Below are 26,249 nucleotides of genomic sequence, written 5' to 3' on the forward strand. Positions count from 1 at the left end.
GAGCACAATTATTAATAGACAAATCTTAGAAACAGCCTAAATATCCATCAACAGGTGAATGGATAAAGAAAATGTGGTATTTATATACAATGGGGTACTATGTTGCCATAAAGGAGGGAAAACTTGAGTCATTTGTAGGGAAATTGGTACACCTTGAAACCATAATGTTAAGTGAAATAACACACTCACAAAAGGTTAAATATTCCATGGTTTACCTTACATGAAAAACTCAACACATATATGTGTGTGTGTGTGTGCTTGCTCAACCCTGAGAACACACACACACACACACACACACACTATGTATTATAATTGTTATTCTTAAAATTTTTCATTTTTAAATAATTATTTTAAACAGTAAAATCAATCCTAATGAGAAAACCTCCCTAATTTTTGAATAGTTCAATTACTTTAGAACTTCAATGTAACCTCTGTGTCATTTTAAAAATTGTGAATATAACATTAAATTTGTTTTCTTGGGCCTTAGGCAGCAACAGGAAAACGTTTAACTCATTCTTCTTAAAACACAATCAGAAAAAAATCGGGAACTGTTTATTACACCAACTGATCGGAAGAAAGACCACAGGAAAAATCATCTGGGCTTTGAAGCTTACACTGACTCTCTAGTTTGGGGCTCATCATTATTACCTGTTTCCTTATTTTTCTGGGTGCTTTGTGAGTAAGAAATCATTCAGAACGTAACCTAGTGGTAGAGATGGCCCAATCCATATGCAGTGTTGTAGAACATCTTCATTACAGCACCATTTAAAGTTTAACAAATAAGACAGCTCTGACAGTGTGCTTAAGAGGTCTGATTTCAGGGTGAGCTTGCTGCACAGCTGCGACCCAGTTTTGAAATTGCAATTTCACCCCAACTGTTACATTTCCTTGTCCTCTACTCCATGTTAGCAATGGTGTGGTTCCAGGATGACAGAAGTAAACCAGAAGATATTTTCAACCTTAGTCTAAACTATAAATTACAAATAGCGCTTGAATCACTGACCTGGACCCCAGAGGTGGGTGGATCCTCTTTAGAGGAAGAACCCACATAAAAAAGAAAAAATCCTGCAGAAATGAAGTCTGAGCTTCCAGATAAAAATAAGGATATACATAGCTCATTGCTGCTTCAGGTTCCTTGCTCTTTCAAGGGGATGCAAAGAGTACGTTTAGTTGTACCATCCTACTGCAATATGGCATGAGATTTGGAAAAGGGAAAGTTAAGAAGGGACGAGAACAATTTTGAGGAAGGTGAGGTAAACAATTTAGCAAACGGAAGACAGAGGAAGGAGGAAGAGAATGGGAGGAGGGATGAGGAGAGGGAGAAGGGGAGAGCGGTATGGGGGCGGGAGAGGAGGAAGAAGAGAAAGGAGGAAAGGATGCAGGAGCGAAAGAGGAAGAGAGACAAACCCAGGCGGATAACTCACTTGGCATTCCCTGCCCCTGGCTTCTTTCTTCGGAAAATGTTGAGGAAGGTGTTGGAGCGGCAGGGCAGCTTGCCATCGCCAACGTGCATGCGGACGACGTCAGAGGTGGTGAAGGCACTGCGGACGTTCCTCTCCGGCTTGGCGATGATGATGTACATCTTGGGAGTGAACATGCACCCCAGGGCCACTGTTACACTGAGGCTCACTGCAAAGCAAGTTGTGATGATCTTGTAGTTGCTCCCAAAGTAAATGGGCACAAAAGCGAGCCAGATGATGCAGGTGGTATACATGGTGAAGGCAATATATTTGGCCTCGTTGAAGTTGGCGGGCACGTTGCGGGTCTTGAAGGCATAGTAAGTACAGCTCATAATGAGGAGCCCGTTGTAGCCCACAGGGGCCACCACACCCAAGTTGCTGGTGTTGCAGATGAGATAGACTTCCTTGATACTCGGGTAGGACAGGATGGGCATGGGGGGCTCCATGATGATCAAGGTTACCACCAGGGTCAGCTGCACGCTGATCAGAATGGAGGCAATGATGACCTGGGCCCAGGCACTCATGAACCTGGGCTTCCGGGTGCAGATTTTCTTCTTGCTGCCAGCCAGGATGCGAGCAATGCGATTGGTCTTGGTCACTAACGCCGAGTAGCACATGGCAGAGGAGAGGCCGACTAGCAGCCGCTGGAGGTAGCAGGACGTGGTCGTGGGTTTGGCGATGAGAGTGAAAGGGCACACGTACCCCAGGAAGATGCCAGCTAGGATGATGTAGCAGAGTTCTCGACTGGAGGATTTCACCACAGGTGTGTCTCGGTACAGTACAAAGATGAGTGTGACAAACAGGGTGACAAGGATGCCCAGGCAGGAAAAGGCAATGGCGATAATAGATTCTATGTTGCTCCATTCAAGATAGCGCACGGGAATGGGCTCACAGCCTGTAATGAGAAAAACCGTTTAACATGAATCTGAGATGCTTGCTAAGCAACAATAACAAACAATAAAAGTGCTTGCTAGTTACCGGGAACAAAGCTACAGCCACAACCTTCGTGATGTTCAGAATTACACAGTCAAAGGTGCCCCATCGCCCTCCTGGACGTTCCTGTTTGTCCCCAAACCTCATCTCATTAAAAGTCTCATGTGAGACACAGTTGAACGTGAAAGTTCTTTTCTTTCAACATCAGCATTAGCAATAGATGTTACTCTATAGATGGAATTTAGTTCTATATTTTAAGAGAAAGAGAGGGAGGGAGGGAGGGAAAGAGAGAGAGAGAGTCCCTGCATTTCCAATAAAGGTTATGTATCATCAAGTAATAGAACAAGTTAGAATGAAATAAATTACACAGCCATTGTCCATAAGCAAGTACAATTCTTAGACGTGTATTTTTTGGCCAGCACAGGATTTTCAGTGTAATTTTAATTTTCCTTGTGTAGAGGATTCAGTAGTCCCCTGTTCACAACATAATCTATATTACACTTCAAATCCCTGCAGTCATCTGTTATCTGCATCTAGCCATGCAGGCCTTTGGGTTGGTGGTTTCTCATAGGGGCTTCTAACACCAAAGAAGAAGAGAATCTCTCCTCACTCATCTCTTGAAAGGAGACTAGTATTGTGTTCCTAAACACCTCGCTTCTGTTTTCCCTCTAACTGTAGACTAAAATCTATTTTGTGTTTCAGAGTGAGAGAAAAACTCTTCAGGCTCTGGAGACAACCTCTTCACAGGATTTTGCATTTGATCTGAGCCAGTATTTCCCAAATTGTGAGAGTAAAAGCATTTCCAAAAATTTAGGAGGACTCATTGTTCCATAGCTCTAACAGCAAGGAACCACCAGAATGGGTTTGAAGCCTGTTCAGTCAGCTAACAATAATCCTTCTCAGAAGGGTATTTGTGAGTGCGTGCCAACCAGTAAGTGTCAGCTGTCACATCTCACCTCAGTTACTGAGTGCCAGCCGTCAACTGTGGACTCATGGAGTATCACAGTTCCATTGATGTTGTCATGCAGCCCATGATCTGAAAGCTTATCAATCCGTAAACCTCACACTCTGAAAACCTCCTGCAAGAGGAACAGCTTTTTCTGCTCAGAGAACATAGATGGAACACAACCATCCCTTGTGCTAGTAAGCAATACATTCAACTTTCATATTTTGTTTTTGTTTCAATTTCACACACTGTTGTTCCTCAGTACCCATGGGAGATTGGTTTCAGTACCTGACTGGCACTGGTCCCCAAATCTGAAGGTGCTCAGGCTCTCCTATACAATGGCATGATATTTGTGTATAACCTACACAGGTCCTTTTGCATGCTTTTAATCACCTCTGATTACTTATCCTATCTAATACAGTGTAGATAGTTGTTGCACGGTATTGTTTAGGAAAAAAGTCCGCCTGTGTTGGGTACAGACACAGTGATCATAGTCCTAACTACATAGGCAGGTTATTAAAAATAAAGCACTTCTCCTTAATATTTTTCATCTGTAGTTTTTGAACCACAGATACATAACCAGTAAGCTGACTGCATTTAGTCTCACCATCTTTCAGATCTCTACAGATTTCACCAAGATCATTAGAAAAACTTCATCATAGTATTTCTGGAGATGTTGTGGCCAGCAGGCTCCCTGGGCTCCTCCAGTGCAAACTCTGTTCAACCCTCATGTAACACATGAGTCAGTCTCCACAGTGCTCTAGCCCTGGTTAATTTTGCTGAGCTCCTTTTGCTGAATTTATTTAAATATCCGAGGATTGGTAATTGTGCTTGCCTTTGTATATGAGTCTTTAAACTTAAGTCTTCATGTAAAGTAATTAGCCTATCTTTATATTTATTACAATCCTCGATTTTGAGGTCCTCCATTTACCAACTAGACATGATTATTTTATAAAGTCAACAAACATTTTGCATTAGATTTACACCATTTGCTAAATAGTTTTTCCCATATCTGGGTATTCTTCTGTTATTTTGTGTGTGTGTGTGTGTGTGTGTGTGTGTGTGTGTGTGTGTGTATCTATACAAATGTATTTCCTGTGCTTTGTCAGGTTGGATTTGGTTTTATCTGTTTCTGTTCATTGTATAAAGAAATGGGCCACTGAGATGAGACGGAGGCCTGAGCTGTGTCCCATCCAAGCTGGCCCAGGGTATCATGGTTTGGAGGGAAACAGGGAGATCTGTTGAAGTGGTGACCAGTTTATAAAAAGGTCCTTTAGAAAATCTCTGAGTTTACTTCTTATGTTTTAACACTGTGAAAGGTGAATGTTTGGTGATTTTGTGGTATCTTCCTGTGATCGTTTTCTTTTGGGAATCTAAGACACTATTCATAAACATACGCTTTGGCTGGCTTTGTTCTTCCATGTCAGGGGTTCGTCTTTGCGAGCTTCTTCCTCTTCCTGGAGGAACTTCTGCTTGAAATATGAAGTCTCACTATAATCTTTTGTTTGAAACAGAATCCTACTATGTAGTTCAGGCTACCCTCAAACTTAATATGTAGGCCAGACTTGCTTCAAACATGCAACTATCCTCCTGCCTCAGCCTCCTGAATCTTGGGATTATAGGTGTGTGTCATCACACCTGGCCTAACCTTAAATCTTTTTCTTTCTCTGATAAAACCTGGATAGATGATACACAGATGATAGGTAGGTAGATAAATTGATAGATGTAGAATAACAATGCCCATTTAGTGAACTTTTGACAAAATAAATATATATATTTGTGTTCTAGACAAATTAGGAAATTAGGAGATAAAGGGCTCAGGATTTAGCTCAGTGGTTCTGGCTCCTGCCTTGGAAGTGCAAGGACCCAAGTTTGACACCCAGTACCAAAAAGAAAAAAAAGGAGATAAAATGCAAAATGGTCAATAGTTAGCTCTTTTAATTGGCATACCAAGGCTTTTAAAAAATACCAAATTCAAATGCAGCATTTATTCAGGCTTTTGTAACTTCCTAAAAATTACTGTTTCCATTCCTCTCATTTTGTATGATAACTTTGCCTGACTTTCTAAATGAACTTCTCTGTCCTCAGAGGGTTCTTTATAAAAGAATACTACTTTTTAACATTTCTAAATCTAAGTCAGATGCATAGAATTTGTATTAAAATCCTAGTCTAAAGTCAAATTAAGAGCTGTATTTAATGATTTCCCTAAACTTTGGGAATACAGGTCAAATTATATGCTATCGCATTCGATATTTTTATTTGGTAGTATCCTGCACTACAAATCTGTCCCAGTTAATTACATTAATTATTCAAAAACAGAAAAGAGAAAAGATATGAATAATCCACCAATATTAAAATTTTAAAATTTCATCAACTTTGCTATATTCTATAAACTAGAACATACTATTATATAAGGCATTTTCAAAGGCTTTTCCTTGTATAAATATCCAAAATTGTAAACTAAATAAAGACAAAAGGTAAACTTAAGGAAACTTTCAAATAGCTTTGGAGTTGACTCACCAACTAATATAGAAGAACATGTTCTCTTCTGTGCATGGGCTGAGGTCTGAATTAGTGGAATAAAAGATATTAAAAGATAAAACTATAATTTAAAAATATTTATTTATGCCAGGGATTTAGCTCAGTGGTGCTGCCTCCTGCCTCACAAGCACATGGTCCCTAGTTCAATCCCCAATACCAAAATACTACTACTACTACTACTACTACTACTACCAACAATAATAATAATAATATGATATTTCACTAGATATTTAAAAGTAAATAAGCTATCTAAATCAATATGATTGTGAATCTTTGGATTAAACCAATTGAAATAGCTTCTATTTCCTATAGATAGGGAACCTAGAGATAATGCCATCTTTAGATACTGCAAAAGAAGTGTTATTTAAAGAGCATTGGCCCAAACCCAGCAGGACAACTACTCAAAATCTGTCCAATGACTTGCTTCTCTGGAGATGCCAACACCATGAATTCCCTGTTCTTCCTTTGAAATCCCAAGGGAAACAATATTTCTGCCAAGGGTAGCATTCTATTTTGCTATTATTAATAGAGTATCAGATAGGTTGGTTTATTAAAACTATACAAACAGAGAAAATAATCCTATGTCTCAACTTATAACTGATACTTCAAGATTACTGAAAGAATTTTTTTTTTTTTGAGACAGGGTCTCACTATGTAGTTGAGACTGACCTGAAACTCACTATGTAGCCCAGGCTAGTCTTGAACTTATAGCTATCCTCCTGCCAAAGCCTCCTGAGTGTTGGGATTACAGGCGTGCGCCACCACACCTGGTGAATATTTCTTTATTTTCTGTGATAATCTCCTTTCCACATTCAATAGATAGGATTTGTTCCCAAGAAAAATGAACAGTAGTTCTTATACATGATCAAATTATATAATGGCTCCTTGAAATAAAAATATCTATACCTGTACTGTGTACTTGTAAAACTTAAGAAATAGCTACTGTCCCAAAATCTCTATGGACAGAGAATGCTACAAAAATACAAAAGAAGATTGTGACAGAGCATATAAGTATCCAGATCATTATAGGTATCTAGAGTATCATGAATCTTTCTTTCTGTGCAAATATGAAAAAGCTATATCATTCAATGAAAACTTGCAACATTGAACATATTGAAGAACTATTTTCCAGTATGGTGGGAAACTTCTAAGGGGTTCTTCAAGGATCCCTACCTCCTGGTATTTCTGCTCTTGGGTAATCTCCTCCTCTTGAATATGAGCAGGACCTGTAACTTGCTTCTAGTCTATAGAATACCATATAGCAAAGTTGATGGGAAGTCATGTCAAAATTAGCTTATATAAGGTAATGAGTTGCTGGCTCTGTTAAACTGTACCCAAATTACTGGCCCACAGAAACTGAGTGCATGTTGCTTTAAGTCACTAGATTTGTGTCATGTATCAAGTGATAAATCAACACGTAAGCCCAATTCCTTAAATTATTAGAAAATGCTTAGATCCATTGCCTTAAATTAATTGCAGACATTTATCTAGTCAGAATATCTTTTAGGCTTTGTATGAAGTCTTTCAATATAAAGTTAACACATGTAATAAATCCCTATTATGAACAGAAACTGCCCAACAATGTCCATGAATTAATTACTAAATGTGAATTATTGCTAATTCTTCCCATTTGCTCTTCACTGATTGACACTCACAATACAGAAATTTTATAATTATTAATCAACAGAGACTCTCAAGATTGCAATTTTGTGATTCAAAAACTGTTTCCACTAAGAACAGAACTTTGAATACTCAAGTACTAAGTATTGATTTAACATTGGTTTTCATATAGGCTTTAAACTAAATCTAAAAAGGAAACTTCTAGTCTTAATATACAATAAACAGTCCAGTCAGTATTATAAAATCCAGTACTTTTTTCCAATGTATGTTTTTCTAATAATTAAACCATGGCCTTTTCCATAGCATACTGAATTGTTAAATTAAAGAAGATACATATATAAATAACCCTTGGTTGGTAAGCTTTCAAAATAATTCATTTATTGACATTATGTGGAAACTTTTTTTTTTCCGAACTGAAGATCAAATCTAGACCCTGCGCATGTTAGGAAAGTGCTTTACCGCTGAACAACATCCTCAGTCTGAGAGACTTTTTATTTTATCTTTAGGTATACTTTGAAAATAGGCAAGATTATTAATTACTTTCAGTCTTATTTTACTTAGAATGATTACTGTTATAAAAGTTGATTTACCATCATAATGGTACTATAGAAAGTGTACATTATAAGAATAGTTTAGAAATACAATAAAAATACTTTAAAGATATTTGTGCTAAACAAACTACTCTGAAAAAAATTCCTTAAACAAGAGTCTCTATAAAATGACAAAAAAATTTTATATTAATAAGAAATCCATGGAGATATTCAAGGATTTAATTACAGATGCACAAAATCAGGGTAGAAAGTATTCTGAAAAAAAAAATCACAAAGATAATACTGGAAAATTAGAATGGCTATCTGGTTACACCAAGCAATCTATCCAATGCACACTGTGTAAAATCCTCATTAAAAAGGAAACATCTCAGTCCAAGAGAAACAAATTGTCCACCAAATTAAATATTCCTGGGATAGTAGCAGATGTAGTTATATCATGCTTCACCTGTAATTTAAACAAAGTTTAGATGAGCTGGGTGTGGTGGCACACTCAGGAGGCTGAGGATTGCTGTGAGTTCAAAACCAACCTGAACTACATAGAAAGACCCTTTCTCAAAAAACAAAAACAAACAAACACAAAAATGTAGGTGGGGCATTGACTGCTACAATTGCAAAATCAACCCTTTGACCATGTCCAAATGGATTGCATGCAGTTGCTCCTGCTGTGATTTACAGATATGTACTAGTCTTAATTGATGTTTATTTCCTGAAGAGGTTGAAACATTCCATATTCTGTTGAAAAGACACTAAATTATGATTAGACTTTGTATGTCTTAGCTGGAACATTCCAAATTATGCATCTAGTGGTGTGGGGACATAGCACTGGAACATTTACCCATAATTTAAGCTTTGTAAAGCTATCTTCACCATTCCCAATTCTCTGGGGGAAAAAAGAAAGCCTTAGTATCACTGAAGATTATGCCCACTGGTGATTTTAAACTGAACTTCTACTCAGAGCCTCTAAAATTAGAAGGTCCATGAAAGTCCTTTGGCAATCGGTGGACCTTAGAGCAAACTAATGACCACACTATGATCTTCTGTAAAAGATCTTCATAAGAAAACTTTTGTATATACATATATATGTATTCACTGAAAACACTTGCTTATTCATTCTTTACTGATTTTTTTGGGTCAATTTTTACATTACTTTATTTATTGATAGAAATCTGTTCATCTTTATTGTTTCCCCTACTAGTAACCAGAATTTGTCTAAGCCTAGATTTTATTACAGAATTATCACTCTAACTCAATATTTTAGCTACAATAAGCTATTGTGAGTTGAGATAAATGAAAATATGTAAGCATGTTGCACTAATTTTTTCAATATTGTATGTATATGCAAGGATTTTGTGAGTTTAGAAATTTGAAGGGATTCAGAAAACTCAGGATATACTGTTAGTATCTTAGTGTCTTTTTTATTTAAATGCAAAGGGTCCATTTCACTGAGAGAAGTGGTGCATGTCACACTAAGAAACCAAGAGATTGCGAGTGCAAGCTCTCTTATTCATACACAAATCTGTTTCATCTGCAGATTGAACTATCAAGTTCTGTATGGTGAATACTGGGTTTGAGACAGCTCAGGGCAGAAATTCTCAGGGGAGTCTTTTTATCACCCTCAAACTATGAAACTGAGTCTGGCTGTAGAATTGGTTATGCCAAGTGAAATCCGTCAGTGAGAAACTGAATTTGGTTGACACTGGTGAAATTTCAAACTCCATATCATAAATCCCAGTTCCTATAACATGGCTGAAAGTCAGACAGATACTGAGGAATCTCCATCGATAATCAAGTCCAGCTGCCATGTAGCTCTGTCTTATACAGTTGCCTACACAGAAATGAAGAAAAATGTCTTTGTGCTAGGAAATTAAATGTCCATGTGCTGTGACAGTTCATTTGCCACAATACCCAGAAGCGTACTTGAAACTCTGTGATACTTGCTTCCTCCATTCCCTTGGGGAAAGCTTAGATTCTTTTTCTAAAGAGTTGTTGTGTGTTTGTTTGATTGGTTGGTTGGTTGGTTGGTTGCTATTGGGGATCAATCTCAGGACTTTGTGCTTGCCCAGCAATTCTTTTTGATAAGTGTAAACCAGGCTCTTCAGTGCCAACCCAGAACTCCCAGGCAGACTCACCTGCAGAATAGGACTGATAATTTACATTTTGAAAAGCATTTAATTCTTTTTCTTTTTCCTTTCCTATATTTTTTTAACATCCTAAATTTGAGAAACTGATTTTCCTATCTTGAGGGAATTAGCTACAATGTTCAAACTCTTCACACATGAACTATAATGATTTTTTTTGGTCCTATTTTAGGGCATAAAAATAACTTTTCAAACCCCTGGCTGTTTGGGGGTACCTGAAGCCTAGATTGGATGGAAATTGCCTTCAACTACTTGTGAGAAGTATCTCCGACCAACAACACCCCAGAGCACATGAGATTTCATGAGTGTTACACATACTGCATCTGAAGCCCCAAAGCCAGGCTGCCAGTCCATGGTTACACTTATCCCAGAGGACTCAGAAGCCTCAGACAAGCCAGTTTCCTTCAGGCAGACTACAAATTAACAAAATCAGAGTCATACTAAATCTGATCTGAGGACCAGGGACTATTTTTAATTTTTGAATAAGATATTTGGGAGGTTATAGCACCCAACTATATTGAAGAAAGCTGAAATTTAATATCAGAATTCTTTCCAAGTAGGTCAAGTGAAATATAACATGAATTAAGAAATACAGAAAGGTAATTATTATCTCGCCTGAAGTGCCTTAGGGCAATTCACACACTTATAGTACTTTTTCCTGATGATATAAAGCTGCACTGACATACCTCCTCTGAAGTTGTTTTATTAGCGTCAATTATCTACAAGATAACAATTATGGTTACAATTCAGTGTTAAGCTTAAATATATATATTTTTTTTGTCTGTGAAGGCATTTCTCTTCCCAGGGAAGTGGAACTGCTTCTCTCTGTGTGTTCCTATGACAAGTCTTTGCTCATATCCTTAGTGTAGGGTTTTTGTATTATAGCTGACTGTTTGCATGTCTAGTTTCATATGAAATTCCTCATAAACTTGCTTTACTCATTGGTGCATTCCCATTTTCTCCAAATGCCTTGTATAAAGCAGGTGGTAGGTTATATTAAGTAAAGGAATAAACAGTAGAGTGAGAGGTCATAATTGTTGTGCTAGAGAAAAATAGTTAATTTCTTCAACATTAATCTATTATAGCTGACTGTTTGCATGTCTAGTTTCATATGAAATTCCTCATAAACTTGCTTTACTCATTGGTGCATTCCCATTTTCTCCAAATGCCTTGTATAAAGCAGGTGGTAGGTTATATTAAGTAAAGGAATAAACAGTAGAGTGAGAGGTCATAATTGTTGTGCTAGAGAAAAATAGTTAATTTCTTCAACATTAATCTGTCTTTTAATGAGATTTAGGACACTTTGCCTTTCTGAGGAATCTTATTGTACTTTTTGATTTTTTAAAAGCATTAAGTAGTATTAGATTACTTACATTGCTCCATGAATTATTAAACTACTGTGAAGTTATATATCATTGTAGAAGAGAATCCTGTTTTAGTATCATAAGACACAAAGTGTGAAATTTAAATGCTAAGTTAAAATGTGCAATTTCCCAAGAAGAAAATATGAGAAACTTAACAGCTTCAAAAAGCACTTCCTCTAGGAAATATACCAATTTGTCTTCATAGCCAAAGGAAGGCATATTCTAAAAAAATTTTTAAATGACTCATAAATATCTTTTTATTCATTACTATTAGAATCTTTGGAATTTATATAAAAGCAACTATTTGAAGAAACTCTACATTCAGTTTTTGTAAAAGTCATTTCTCAAAGAAGAATGAGTTTGCATTTTAATTAAAATGTACCCCTAAAACTCCACCCGAAAAACAAAACACGACTTAAAGGCAATGCATTTACTCGTCTCCACGTTTCTACCGATGTGCGGCATTCTGTCACAGTGGGTTTCTCTTTCCCCAACTACTGCTACCAGGACACACCCACCCACTGCCCTGCACTGTGCCATTGCTCAGTTCTTGACATGGTACCAAGTAAGATCTCGTTCTCCATTCAAGTATGAGACTAAACACGGAACGTAGAAACATTACGTGTCATTAAAACGTGAGTATAAATAATGATGAGGCATACACGTCCTGAAAGATTCTAAAGGTAATATTTGCAGAATGGTCTAGGCAGAGGTTACAAGTGTAGCTGCTTGGCAGATAGAAAGGCAAAGTCCGAGCTGGTGCCTCACACATCATTTGAATGATAAAGTGCCACACATATACGATGGATGACAGAACATCAGATCTTTAGAGAGATAACTGAATTACTATTCATCTATTTATAGTGATGAGGGATTTATTTTATGTTTTTCCAAATTAAGGAGTCCTAATCACTGGCATAATCATTCGGCCAAGGGCTGACATAAATAAAATATCGAATTGGTGCTCCATTATTATATCATATTAGATCTTCTGTATAAGGTTCTATCTATTATAAGGTTTAAAAATAGGATAGAAGTTCCTTTTCATGTGTGAGGTAAACGCTAATTCAAGTGAAAAAATAGAGCATCAAGAAAAGTTTGGGAAAGCTCCAAGAACATAGATGAGAAAGTTTTATGCCTCAAAGCCAGGACTACTGACTTCTAAGGCTGACCCGAGAAAGGGATCACTTTTGTCTTTCAGTATTTTCCTCACAACTGTGATCCCAGTCAGGCAGCAGGGAGGAATGATGGTGAATTTAGCCCCAGCTCACCAACACAACTAGGTCCTTTATGAGACCTACTTACCCAAGGGGCCCAAAAGGAGAGTGCCTAATGTGAAGTCCTACAAAGATTAGAAAAGAGACAAATTGGAGAAATTTTCCAAGCCAGTCCATTGCATGCAACTATGGGATCCATAACATAGTGGGAAACCATTCGGCCTATGGAGGAAACACTGGATTTGCATGGTAGATTTCCTATTAACCAACTGCATCAATCAAAGAAACTTGGATGAGGCCCTTTTTCATTCCAATTTTCTCAATTTAACAAACATTTATGAGGTAGCTGTTATGTGCATGACAACAGGCTCTGAACAAGACAGCAGTGTTTCCCCACCAGTGGGACCGGCCCTAATTGCTTCAGATTCTGCTGGGCCACACTCTGGTACTAGCAATTGGGAATCCCTGGAGGTGGGTAAATCCTGGGTTCTTCTTAAGCACACGAACATCTGAGAGCCAGCTTTTAGCTAGAGGTAAAAAGATGGGTGGACACAGTTTGTACCTTCAAAAAATTCGAACATAATTTCTTTTTCTGGAAAAGGGCCTTGGTCTTAAAAGATTTTTAAATTTTTCTGATATACATTTTAACTTGTTTCTAAAGAGCTAACCTTTAACAAGGTATTGCCACTTAATAAATATAATTATAGTTATGTGACCTGATTCTATTTATATAAGCATGTTCTACGAGTTCACTAAGCCACATTTTAAAGCTTCATATTCTTATCTAAAACCAAATTAAAAAGTAGTCAGTTATCCTGGTGTGTGCTTGTATTCCTAGTACTGTGGACACTGAAGCAAGAGGATCACAAATTTGAGGCCAGACTGGGCTACATGGTGAGTTCAACCCCACCCTAAATCACAAAGTGAGATTCTGTATTTTAAAAAAAAAAAGAGGGGAAGGGATGGAATGGTGCAAGACAGGAAAGTATCAGAAGGGAAAGGAAAGGAAGGGGAGGGAAGGGAAGGGACAAGTAAGCAACCATCAGGATTATTATTCTCTTCAGTGATTGTCAACAGTGTCCAAGGAGGTATGCGACTAGGACCTACTGAACATGGTCTGCTTTAAATGAGCTGCACATTCTTCGCACACAACCTCACCTAATTAGGTTTCCTCTTTTTTCAGATGAGGGGTTAGGCTATTCAGATGGCAATGCCTGCAAGTATCCAATGACAAAGTTCCCAGGACTCTATGACTCTTAAAATTTATAAAAGATACTTGTGAAACACCTCCTATCCATAAGGCTATACCAGGGTCTGTGCAAAACAAACTTCACATATAAACATTGCTGTTTAAAAAGGTATGCACTCACGTAATTGATCCATCTCAGACCCACTAATTTTACTACTAATTCGTTTCTTGCATTCAGTTATTCCTTTTCATTTCCAGTGTAGCCACCCATCCTTTGAAATGATTAACTGGGGCCGATGTGATCCTGATCACTCTGTTTCCAGTCTAGTTAGAGTCTATTCAGCCCCCAGCTCCATCATTCTGAAAACAGGTCTCATGGTGTCACCACCTTAAAGCCCTCAGCGATCCCCTGTGTTTAGAGCCAAACACGAAAGTTGATCCCATGGAAACCTGTGCTGTCCCTGCCACAGCCCCGTCCAGCCAAATTCTCACCATGTCCCCGCCAGTCCCTTATCTTCCAAGCAATCCCACATGCTTGTTTCATGGTTTCCCCAAAATATGTTTTAAACTTTCAACTTTCTCATGTTCTAGTTTCTTTGTAAAGTTCCTTTCATCTCCTTGTCTGCCTACCAAGATTTGTAGCCCTAGAACATCTCTTCTACATTCATACTTGTTATATTTTTCCACATTTCTTCTCTGACAGATTTTAAGCAAAATAAAAGCTAGGATTATGTTTCATTTCCCTTAGTACCTTAAGGGTCTATAGTAGTAACTCACATGTAGTAAATGTTCAAAACAATGATTGGAAGTTGTCTTAGTTACCTGTCTCTCCTTACTGAGACAAAATATCCAACACGCAAAGTTAAATGGAGAGTTAGCTCACAGTGTGTAGAGATTCCAGTCCATAACCAGCTGGCTCGAAGGCAGGACAGCATGGCAAATGGCAGGGGATGGCAGACGAGAAACATTTCATGGTGGCCAGGAGGTAACAAAAGCAACAAGGGACCTTTCTCCTTCTGTCCTTTTCATCTTATTCAGACTACTTAAATCAGTGGCACTCATAACTTAATCTGAGTGCCCTTGGGCCTAGCATTGCACCAAAAATCAATCACCCACTCTAGATTCAGCCACCTCTGAAAAAGCTCCACAGAGGATTGTATGAGCCTTTGGGAGACATCAAGCACAAGCCTTAATCGAAGTATAAATTAAGCTGGTTGGAAATACCTTCCGATACAATTTTAGAAAGGAAAAACAGAAAATAACCGGCTGTCTCTATAGTGGAATATCTTTCCACATATCAACTGCCTTTTATTTAGATTTAAATGAATTTTCTTTTCAATATAGGTCATGAAACAAACTTATAGAAGGTCTGCACATAGTGTTTGACATGAGCATCACAAAATGTGCACGGTAAAGTAGCCTTGAGAAGACACGAGTTAATCCCTCACCTTTAAATGATGAGCACATTAGGGCCAATAGTCAGGGCCGGGCTTACAAGAGCGGCCACTCCTACCTGTCAGGTCTGGATTGGGCCACCAGCCCAGGTCGCAGGCTTTACAGGTGAACTCGTCCTGCACATATTCATTCTCTTTGCAGGCAGTGCAAATCCAGCAGCAGCTTACTTCTCCTTTCCGTATGACCTGCAACGGGGACATTGCACATATCTTAAAGGCAACTTCCCCAAAAGGCTTCTGCTGCAGGTGAAGACTCATCTTCGTGCTATGATAAACACAGTCAAAACATAACCTTGACAAACTTTCTATGCTGAAGACCCTTAAATGGCATATCGGAATATCCTTCATTATCCCACAGTTGAGATGTTAATGCCAATTTATTCCATCCAGAATTTGAATGCTTTAACTATTTCTTTGATAGAGTGAATTCACTACATTATTTTTGCAGAATTAAAACATGAAAATTCCATTTTATTCTTGTTTATATTCATAATTATTGATTATTCTAATAGTAAAGGTAAATTTTTCTCTGAAAAAGCAAGTAATCTTTAACCCCAAAGTTCTTCTATGATAAAACATGAATTCATAAAAGCTGAAGAATTATAAAATATTTGGTGTAATTCTGAGGGACTGAATTATGAATAATTTTACTCTAGAGAAAAATTATACACATTGGGCAGAGTGACGACAAGGGACGAACCCACAGCTACTGGTCCTGTGTGACTTGCTCTGGTGAATTCAAATAAGTACATTGGTTCCAGTGAGAACAAATTACAGTTAGAAATTATTGAAGAATTGCTTCTTATCTGAGCAGTTTAAACTTTCTCCAATTTTTCATTTATTTGGCAGACACTTTCACACCTTTATAGAACCAAATAAACATCAAGACACTGCTTGTTATTTTACTTATGAACAAAAGTGAATGTCTTTCAAACAGCACAAAACCAGGTTTTGCTTTCATTGGCAACTGAAAAATTTCTGCCTTTTATTGTTTAATACATTTACATTGCTTGTAATAATAAATGTGTTTAGATACAAAAGAATCATCTTTCCATTCCTTTCTATTTGTCCTGTTGATTTTTTGTTTGTTTTATTTTTAGCATTCCAAGTTATCCAAAATAATGGTTTATTAGATAAACTTTTTTTAGTTTCTAGTGACTTTTTGTTCTAGAGGTTCCTTGAAGGTTGACAACAGGCACCGTTACATTATCACAGTCTATATTCACATACTGCACGATTGCACTACAAAAACATGGACTTGTATGATGTGAGAAGCCTACAGAAAATACTCTTCCTTTCTCCCTCTTATCATTTGGGTAATGGTTTAATAATTTCACTTACATAGAATATTTTATGGCATCTCCCACACTCACAATGAATTATCACTTTTGCTGTAAAGTTATTTTTAGACAAAATTTTAAAATTATAGAAACAATATTTTACCATTACCCATACATTTTCAATTTCTACTATTTCTAATTATTTCTTATAAACACATATTTCCCTTATGTAACTTTCTTCTCCTTGAAGAGTTTTCTTTCATATTTACACCAAAATATGACTTCTCACTATTTGTTCAAAGAGGCTTCGTTTTGCCTTAATTTTCTAAAGCAATATTTTTACATATTTTGTTGGTGGTGATGTTTTAGCTCTTTTGACATTTTATTGACAGAATTCTGGGTTCAATTTTTTTCTTTTTTTTCCTTTTAGAACTTTAAAGATATCATCCCTTTCTTTTCTAGCATATAGTATTTGATGAAATGTCTGCTATAATCTCTATTTTGTTCATTTGTATACAATAGGCCTTTTTATTTTGAGTAACATTAAAGTTTCCTTTGGTCAGTTTTAACATCAACATATATCATCTTTGTGTTTATCTTGCCTACACTTTGTTGAGCTTCATGGATTTGTGTTTACATTTTCATTATATTTGAAAATTTTAAGTCATTATTTCTTCACAATTTTTACTGCATCTCTTTCATGTCATTTTGGAGTTCCAAATGTACTAATAGCATAGCCCTTTGATATTATCCTGAGAGTTACTTAGAGTCTGCTCATTTCTGTTTTCTTTCTTTCTTTACCATATTTTGCCTTTTTTTTTTTTTTTTTTTTTTTTTTTTTTGAGACAGGGTCTCACTATGTAGCCCAGGCTGGTCTCAAATTCACAGTGATCCTCTTGCCTCAGCCTCCTGAGTGCTGGGATTACAGGCGTGTGCCACCATGCCCGGCCTGCCATTTTCTATTGCTGTGTTTTACAGTTCATTGATTTTTACTTCTGCAGTGGCTGGATTCCATCCACTGACATATTTTTTCATGTTATTTTTATGTGCATAAATTCTATTTTATAATTTTTGTTTTCATTTTCTTCCAATTATATTTGTCTTTCCTTTAAAATTCCATAATATGTATTTATAGCAGGGGTTTTGAAGTCTTCACCGTTAATTCCACCATCAGTATATCATGTAGTATAATTTGATTTTTTTCCTGGTAATGTTACATTTTCCCACTTTGTCACATGCACAAAAATTTCTCACCAGATGATAGACATTGGGTACATTAAGGTGTATAGTGCTGAATTTCTCATTTCTTTCTTTCAGGTGTGCTGCCCTTTGCTCTAGCAGGCAGTTAAGCTCCTTGCAGCTCAGTTTGCCCCTTTGGGGGCTTTTTTTTTAACCCTGTGGAGCAATTTCTAGAATAGTTTCTGCTCTTGGACGAGTTTGACCTCATTATTAAGGTCTGACCCTTCCCTGGTCATTTTTTAATTCCTTGTGCATTCAACAAGATACCTCTGTTCTGGCTGGTGGAAACCCCAACAATTCCTGGTTCTGTATCAACTCAAGAAATTCAATTCCCTACTAATTGTTCTTAACCTACAGTCAGAATTCTATTCTACTTACTGTAGATTGGTATTTGAATACTCAAAGGACCTTCTATGCTAATTTCTGAGACTTATATAATATTTATTCATTTTCTTATATGGGTGCATCTTCTCCCTTCTACTGTACTGGAATTTCTAGCTGCTTTGGCCTTCCCCAAGTCTGCTGCCACTATCTACTTCAATTAGCAAGATAGACAAACTATTTGTGTTCTCTCTAGTTGAAGGGTCAGGAAAATGCCTCCAGGTCAAAAGCCTTAGTGGTTTTAGGGTTCACCTTCTTTGTTTTCCTTCACCTCCTCAGCATTCGGATTATATTCTGTTTTCCAATGTCTAAACACATTTGCCTCATATATCTTAGCAAATTTTCTCATTATTTACAGCAGAAGGCTAAGTAAGGACCTTGTGACTCCCTCGTATCTAGGAGCAGAAGTGCTTCCCTAAAACATTCAAAAGTACCAAATAATTCCATACATAGAGTCAGAATTAAACTGTACATATTGCAATACTTTAAAATAATAAGAACTCTATTCTTCATGAAAATGAAATTACTTTCCTACAGAGCAAGTTGAGATTTACATCACTATTTTAGAATTACATAAAATGATAAAATGACATAATATTTTCCAACAAATGTGAAAGGTTTCCCATTTTTTATTTTACTTTCAAATGGTTTTTGAAAGTTGTTTTGTTTTTTGTTTTTGTTTTTTTTCCCCAGGTTTTTTTTTTGGGTACCAGGTATCGAACTTGGGTCCTTGCTCTTGCTAGGCAGGCAGCAGAGCCACTGAACTACATCCCCAGCCCTGAATTAAATCCTGGCCTGAAAGTTGAAAGAATTGTCTGCTTTGAAAAATAATTGACAAGTATCTGCAGAATAATCACATGGAATCTACATTTCAAATGATATTTTTGTAAATGATATGATAAAACTGAATTAGTAAATCAGTGTCATTTTATTTAAATTGTGGCAAGCAGTGCAGTAAGAGCTAACACAAAATATTGTATGTCACTTCAAGAAGCTTTAATTTTTTTTCTCCCTATAAAAATACTGTTTAGACAAGTTCAAAAGATAATAATGTTAAATGAGTTTACCAACTCAATTTTCCTTGTGCTTTTGGTGACTTCCATCTCTTCAATCCTCCAATCTAAAGAATTGAGATCAAAGTAGCAGTATCTTATTGGATGGTAGATATTACCAGGAAATTATGGTAAATATATCTTTAGTTATTTTATATTTGACAGATATATTGCAGTGTTTCCATCATTGAAAAATAAATGGAGTGATAATGCTTTTCAAACCTCATGTAGTTGATTTCCTGTTGCACATAGTTCACTTCCTGTCACATGACTGAAACAGCTTTTCACTAAATTGTGATATTGACAGGTGTTTTATATCCCAGAAAAGGAACATTACTGTGTACCCACATTCTCTTCTCAGCTTTGCTACTGGTAGCTGAGACTCAATACATTTCTATTTCATGTAGCTATTTCTGTATAATGTGGCAGGAAACATTCATAGCAAGTAGTAGAAATATCATTCATCTATACATACATACATACACAGCCATTTAGACATGTATTTTATAGTATATGCTTTGTAGTATCAGATTTATTCTTAGCACACTTTGTTTTACTGTTAGGAAAGGTGGGGTGATACTAATTGATTGAACAATTTTGTTCGGAATGGATATCCAGGGCCAGGGATTTAGCTCAGTGGCGCTGTGCCAGCCTAGCAAGCACAAAGCCCTGAGTTCAATTTCCAGTATTAAAAAAAAAAAAAAAGACATCCAGTTTTCCAAACAGAATACATTATTTTACAGATTAATTCTAGAGTTGGGCTAAACAACTAACTACCATAAATAGAGTGCTTGGGCCAGAGATTTAGCTCCCTGCCTCTCAAGTGCAAGGTCCTGAGTTTGATCCCCGGTACCAAAAACAAACAAACAAAAAACTGAAAACATAAATAGAATTCTTTCAAAAGCAGAAAGATGTGCAGAAGAGGACAACAACATTAAAGTAAAGCAGCAAAAGGAGGAATTATTTAATAGTTCACCTTATGAGGATAATCTTAGGCTGCTACAGATGGCAAATATTCTGGAATCTAAAACTCTGACCCCGTCCAGTCTTGATGATGCATGATTTCAAACAATTTGCATATTTTTTAATCAATGGCCTATGTGAGAAGATGATAATGTAAATGTGAACTCAATAGAGTCAATATATTCTTTACATAGGGTATTATTAGAAATTATGTTTCTGCATTTACAACTTCTCCCAGGGAGGTTTGCCTACCAACAAGAAAACCAAAAAATATCTCCTATAGCAGCATTACCAATAATGCTCCTGGACACATCTGGGATACTTCAAATTCCAGCTGGAGACAAGTATAAGTGGCTTCTTAACAGGCTCTACTGGCTACTTTGTAAGAATGTCTTACATAGTAATGAACATAATTTTAACTCCTTTACTTTGATACTCAACAAATCTGTTCCTGTGCTCTTTGCTCACCCACAAGAAATCAGAATGACACTAGAGGCTAAAGTTGACAGAAAGCGCTCTCTAGCCATTTAAATAAGGCAGGCTTCCAAGGGCTATGCTTCTGATATCTGTAGAAATCAAACCTTCATTTCTCCAGTCCCAAATGATATCAGCAAATAGAGTAGAATCAGTCTTACTCGCGAGTGGAAAAGAAGAAATATTGAAGTGTGCAGTTTGGAAGCTGTATGTAACTGGGCTTTGTTCTATGCATATGAGCTGTTGTCTCACTCTATTAGAAAAGGACATATGTAAAGGAGAACATATTTATGACATGTGCTGTGTTCACCAGAACTCTGTACTGATTGGTTGGGTGAGGCTAAACCATCTCTCCTTTCATAACCCAGAATCCCATCCATTACCTTGGAGAAAATAATCTAAAGAAATTTGAAGAAAAGAGCTAAAGGTGTAGGGAAGGTGTGATGCATAGGGGAAGAACAAAAAGGGAAAAGAAAAAAATGTGAGAGAATGAAAAGATGAAAATAAAGTGTTTGTAGATGGGGAGGGGAGGAGGGGGTGAAGGGAGGGCAGAGGTAAGGGGAAAAAATGAGAATCAAGACTTGCCATGTAAAGGTACATGATCCCAACAATGAATGTAACTGTACTGTATCCCTAAAATGTACCAATAAACTCAATAAAATTTTTTTAAAAAAAGATAAATTTAAGAGAAAGAGAAAACATAAAAAGAAAGAAGAGAGAAGAGATACGAGAAAAGAAAAACAACTACTCCATGGAAGGAAGCTGTGGGGTGCTTTCCCTTGCCAATTTCTTTGTCTCTATTAAATTCTTCCTAACTTCCTTACAAATATTGTTTCCTTAATTCTGGGTTCCATTTCCTCCGTGTGTTAAAAATGGATCGCTCGCTATGTTTTTATTGTGAACAATTGAGAAAGCCAGGCTTACAAATTTGCATTTGTAAGAAACATGCCAGTTCACACAGTTGAGTAGCATCTGGCCCTGGGGTGATAAGACCTTTGGTTGGCTCCAAGCCCAGCTTTGGCAGGTTCTGGTTGAGACAGCTCAGGGCAAATGACGACAGCCCTTTGGGTCTGAGATCCATCATATATGGGACATGTCTGGTGAATGTTAGTCCCTGATCCCCGTTTCTTCCAGTCTCCTTCCTTCATTCTAATTCTCTTCCTTCACCTTGCTACCCTTTCTTGTTCTTCATCACAAGAGAAATGACAACAGTCTCTGTAGATGAGACCAATGCGCTCCTCTCTCTTTGTACAATATTGTTTGTATTTTATGTACAGCCTTAGATCTCTTGGCCTCACCTGGCCCTTAGTCCCTTGGCCATCAGGTACTAAGAGCTCTAGATACTTCCGCCACTGCTACTTCATCGTCTTGCATCTGAACTGCCCCTGGGAAGTCATCCCAGAACTTCCTCTACTGGACTTATCTTGGCAGAAACCCTGACCAGACTCTAGGGCATCCACCCAGACTCTGACTCCTCCCACGGCTTCCAGAATTTGAAGAGGAGCCAAGTAACAAGGCATAGACTTCCTCAGTAGGTATCTAAAGAGATCAGGGGATGCAGTTCCCCTTGAGCATAAACTATCCCCAAAGCAAGCAGAAATAGGAGGGTGTAAGTGCATCCATTCCTCAAATTCTTTCTTCTAATTGTCGGCACAACCTGTCCAGAGCTCTCTGTGAGGCACAGGCCTCAGTTACACTCAGGGGAGCAGTGTCCTGCCCAGCAAAGCATCACCCTGCTTTGCTTCGTTTCGTTTCATTTTGTTTTTCTCCCATTCCTTCACGTCTCACTTCCCTTTTCCCCTCATTCTGACTTCTCTGGGATTGAATCTCCCAATAACACCTTGGCATTTAATACTTACACAGTTGTCAGTGTTCAAGGGAACCGTGCTGAGATACCTGTGGACTACAGTTCTCAGAATCTCTTGCCAACCGTCTTCTGGGCAGGTTTGGCAAAAGTAGAATGATTTAATGGGTGACTGAAGAGAAAGAAAAAGAGAATCCAAGGTACCCTCATCCTCTCCACTTTACAGAACATCTCAGGTAGAGGCTGAGTTTTTCCTTGATGTGAGAAATGGATTCCCAGCATTACTCGTCTTTGAGTTGCTTTCTTATATTATAATCCATGCATTGAACTGCATAAAGCAATCTCTATTCTCCCTCACTAGATCCTCATGAAATATACAAGAATAAAAATTTAATTTTAGTTAACTGTATTTGTGGCATGATAGAAATAATTTTTTGCTTCCTTAAAATATAGATTTCTAAAAATAAGAAAATTGGTCTTTTAACTGCTTCAAATGAAAATTATCTGAAGAATGTTCTGGGGGTTATCAGAAAGGAGATCAAATTATTGTTTTAACATTTTAAATGACATTGATTTTTATGATGTGATAAAAACACAGTGCATCTTTAAGGAAAAATAAAAAGTGTTACTCTGAAAAACACAATACTATATGAATCTCCCATAAAACGCTTCCCCTCACTTCTAACACACTTACCCCATTCTGCTGAAAATCTTTATTCATGAGTGTCTTTTCATTGGCTGCCTTGATGTCCTGAATTGATTCAAATCTTCTACAGCAATGTCTATCCAATAAAATTATTACAAGGTGTCCTCAGCCACCTTTTTCACTATATCTGCCACCATGCCACATCTGGCCCCCCCCATGAGCCAAAATTGCCATGGAAAGTAGAAATTTTGAATCCGCTGGACATGGAGACAGCCACAGAAGCACAGCTAAAACCTGAAAGAGGACTCGCAGAACTTCAGAAAGTGGCAAGAAAGATAGGATAAGTGTGCTTAAAGTAAGGGGACTACTCTCAGGGGGATTAATTACAATGCGCCCTTTACTTTGATAAACTTTATTTTAAACATTCTCCATATGTTTTGATTATATCTCATGAGTAGATTTTTCTAAAAGCTATATTTCCCAGGTAATAAGAGAACAGGTCCTACAATCTCCTTGTGAGCTGCCTCTGTCCAGTCTCTGCAATGGTTACTGAGATCTGACTCTCAGCATCCTGGGCTTGGTAGGTGGCAAATGAGTGGTGTTAGAATTCAAGTGCTATTATTTAGTAAATGGGATTCGGGTTTCATTTGTTTCCGTACCTCCCGAGGTGCTTATGGGAAACACTCACCCCCCTTACCTTCACTCCAGGTGCTACTGAGAACTGGCACATTTTTCTCCTGCAGGGTATAAAATATTTCTAAAATCGTCCTGCTAGAGTTTTGCTTTTTTCTGGAGTGCTCTAATGGCTTAGCAATGAGTTTCAGGATCTCCATCAATAACACTGAATGGGTATAACACAAGCCTGCTGCCAGAAATACTTCAGTATCTCGGCAGAGCGATGAATGCAGTCAGCTTTGCCTCTGAAATTGGGGAGCAGAGGGGCCTCTCTCCTGTAATGCGCATGCGGAATACACATGCTATGTGAGCACTCATTCATGGCCTGCCAGCAGTCAGTGTAACAGGAGGAAACTGTGACAGGGAGCTGGATTACAGTGAATCCTTGGAACAACTTGTTTTGTTTTTTTTTTTATGCAGTTTTTTTCTGTATATCCTAAAAAACCAAACTTTATACTTTTATAAACTGTTTTGCAATAGATGCCTTCACAGTAGACTGTATGCCATCCACACCTGTACCAGAATGAAGGCCCAAGACTAATGTATGAAATCCTTTAGGTCAGAGAAGTACATGAGCCCAGAGTTCCTATGATCTCCCCACTATGTGACTTCCGCCTCAAGTGTGCTGGCTTTTTCCCCAATTAAAAAGACGATGTAAACAGAATCCAGGGGTCTGACATCTAATGGTAACAGTCACAGAGAAGCTCAGGGCTAATGGATTCTAGAGGACACTCTTGCATACCACCAGATGGCCTTGAATGAATGGACTCCACCTGGACATAAAGAATAGATGTTTCAGAAGAAGGAGGGCTATTAGTTCATGCACACTATGTCTGAAATTGCTCTTCTGCTACTCCAGTACTCCTATATGTATTGTTAACTAATGACGTTTCCGTGTTTCCTGAATTGTCCCACTCTACCTCAGCTATGTAATGACTTCCTTAGTCAAATATCCTCTTTATCACTGTATTAGTATGTTTTCTGTTTCTATAACAAAACAGAGATTGAGTGATTTACAAAGAATTGATTCATTTAGATCTCAGTTTTAGTGGCTGAAAGTCAAGAAGGGCAGCAGAATTTGTTTGGTTGCTAGAGTGTCCCTTGGGCCATATCATAAACTGGAGGAGAACAGGGCATATGTAGAAGATGCTAAGCATGTGTGGTGGACTCCATTTATAGCAACCAAACTCATGAGAATTAAATCGGTTTGTTGGGCCACAGAGGTTGATGCCACTATTGACCTACTTACCTCCCAAAAGGGTTCCACAGCTTCAGGGTTCCTCTCAACATCATCACAGCAAAGATAGAGCTCCCAACATATGAACTTTTAGGGCACATACTCAAGCCATGTCCAAACCATAGCATCCACAAACTCAGGGACTAAATGTGGCCACAGAAGGAGGCCTTTAGCACCTTGTCATAGTCATGGAATGGAGTGCACCTTGATTCATAAATTGTCACAACAATTATTCAATTCTTTTTCTTCAGAAAAGGCTCAAGATATTTAAAACTAGGCTGATTTGTCTCAAAATTTGTTACTTCCTCCAAGTGGCAGAAATAGTAAGATTTTGTTTAACAGGACAGTTCTCATCTATCAAAACCTGCTATTGGTTCCAAATCTTCCACAATTTTTCGAACATTAAGAAAGTCCTCTGCCAGCATCCACACCAAAACATACACACCATGAGATTAGATCGTTGCCCTCAGGGCCTTTGAGCATACTTAGAGCACCTCCTCTAAGGTCACCCTGCAGCTCCCAGGCAGAGACTGGAAAAGCAACATGGTGGCATGGTGAGAGGGCCAGAGCCTCCACAAGATCTACTCCAGCCCCAGCTGTGCAATGCAACATTTATGTGACAGCCTATGTGCTCCCCGAGATGAATCACAGGAAATTAGAGATGGGGAAGGGCCTATTAGTTCTTCTATTCCATACCCCTGCCAGCTCACAAGCCTCCCTTATGCCCCATTTCCTTCTCAGTTTGATTTTAAATAGCAAGAGACAGACAGAGCCGCTTCCAGGCCTCCTTCCTGGAGAATTCTTTCTAGCACAACCAGCAAACGTCCAATATTTGATGCTTACTTATTCTAATTGTATAGATACAGTGACGTTAGGGTTGCTCCTTTGGCCCAACTCACCCAGCAATGAAAAAGCCCTTAGATATCATTAGAAAGTAGGGACTCTCTGTGTTAGAAAAAAATCCATTTCATAAAAATCACAGAACTTGGTAGAGAAGAAAGGATGAGCAGAGCTCCTGTGTTACGTCATTTCAACTTCCTTTGTTTTAGTTATATTCTTATTTAGTATTGTTCAGTTTGCTTTTT

The 26,249-nt window shown here is 37.8% G+C and overlaps 1 protein-coding gene across 1 annotated transcript in view; it reads right to left on the reverse strand.

Moving 5' to 3' along the window:
* The window catches only part of Grm1 (glutamate metabotropic receptor 1), a 386,786-nt gene that overhangs the window by 35,649 nt on the left and 324,888 nt on the right, over window positions 1-26,249 (reverse strand). Inside the window, 2 exon segments of the mRNA XM_010626642.2 lie at window positions 1,425-2,355; window positions 15,473-15,599. Of these exon segments, the coding sequence (XP_010624944.1) occupies window positions 1,425-2,355; window positions 15,473-15,599 (1,058 nt within the window).

This window comes from Fukomys damarensis, unplaced genomic scaffold, assembly GCF_012274545.1.
Source record: "Fukomys damarensis isolate Sample0158 unplaced genomic scaffold, DMR_v1.0_HiC HiC_scaffold_14, whole genome shotgun sequence".
NCBI lineage: Eukaryota > Metazoa > Chordata > Mammalia > Rodentia > Bathyergidae > Fukomys > Fukomys damarensis.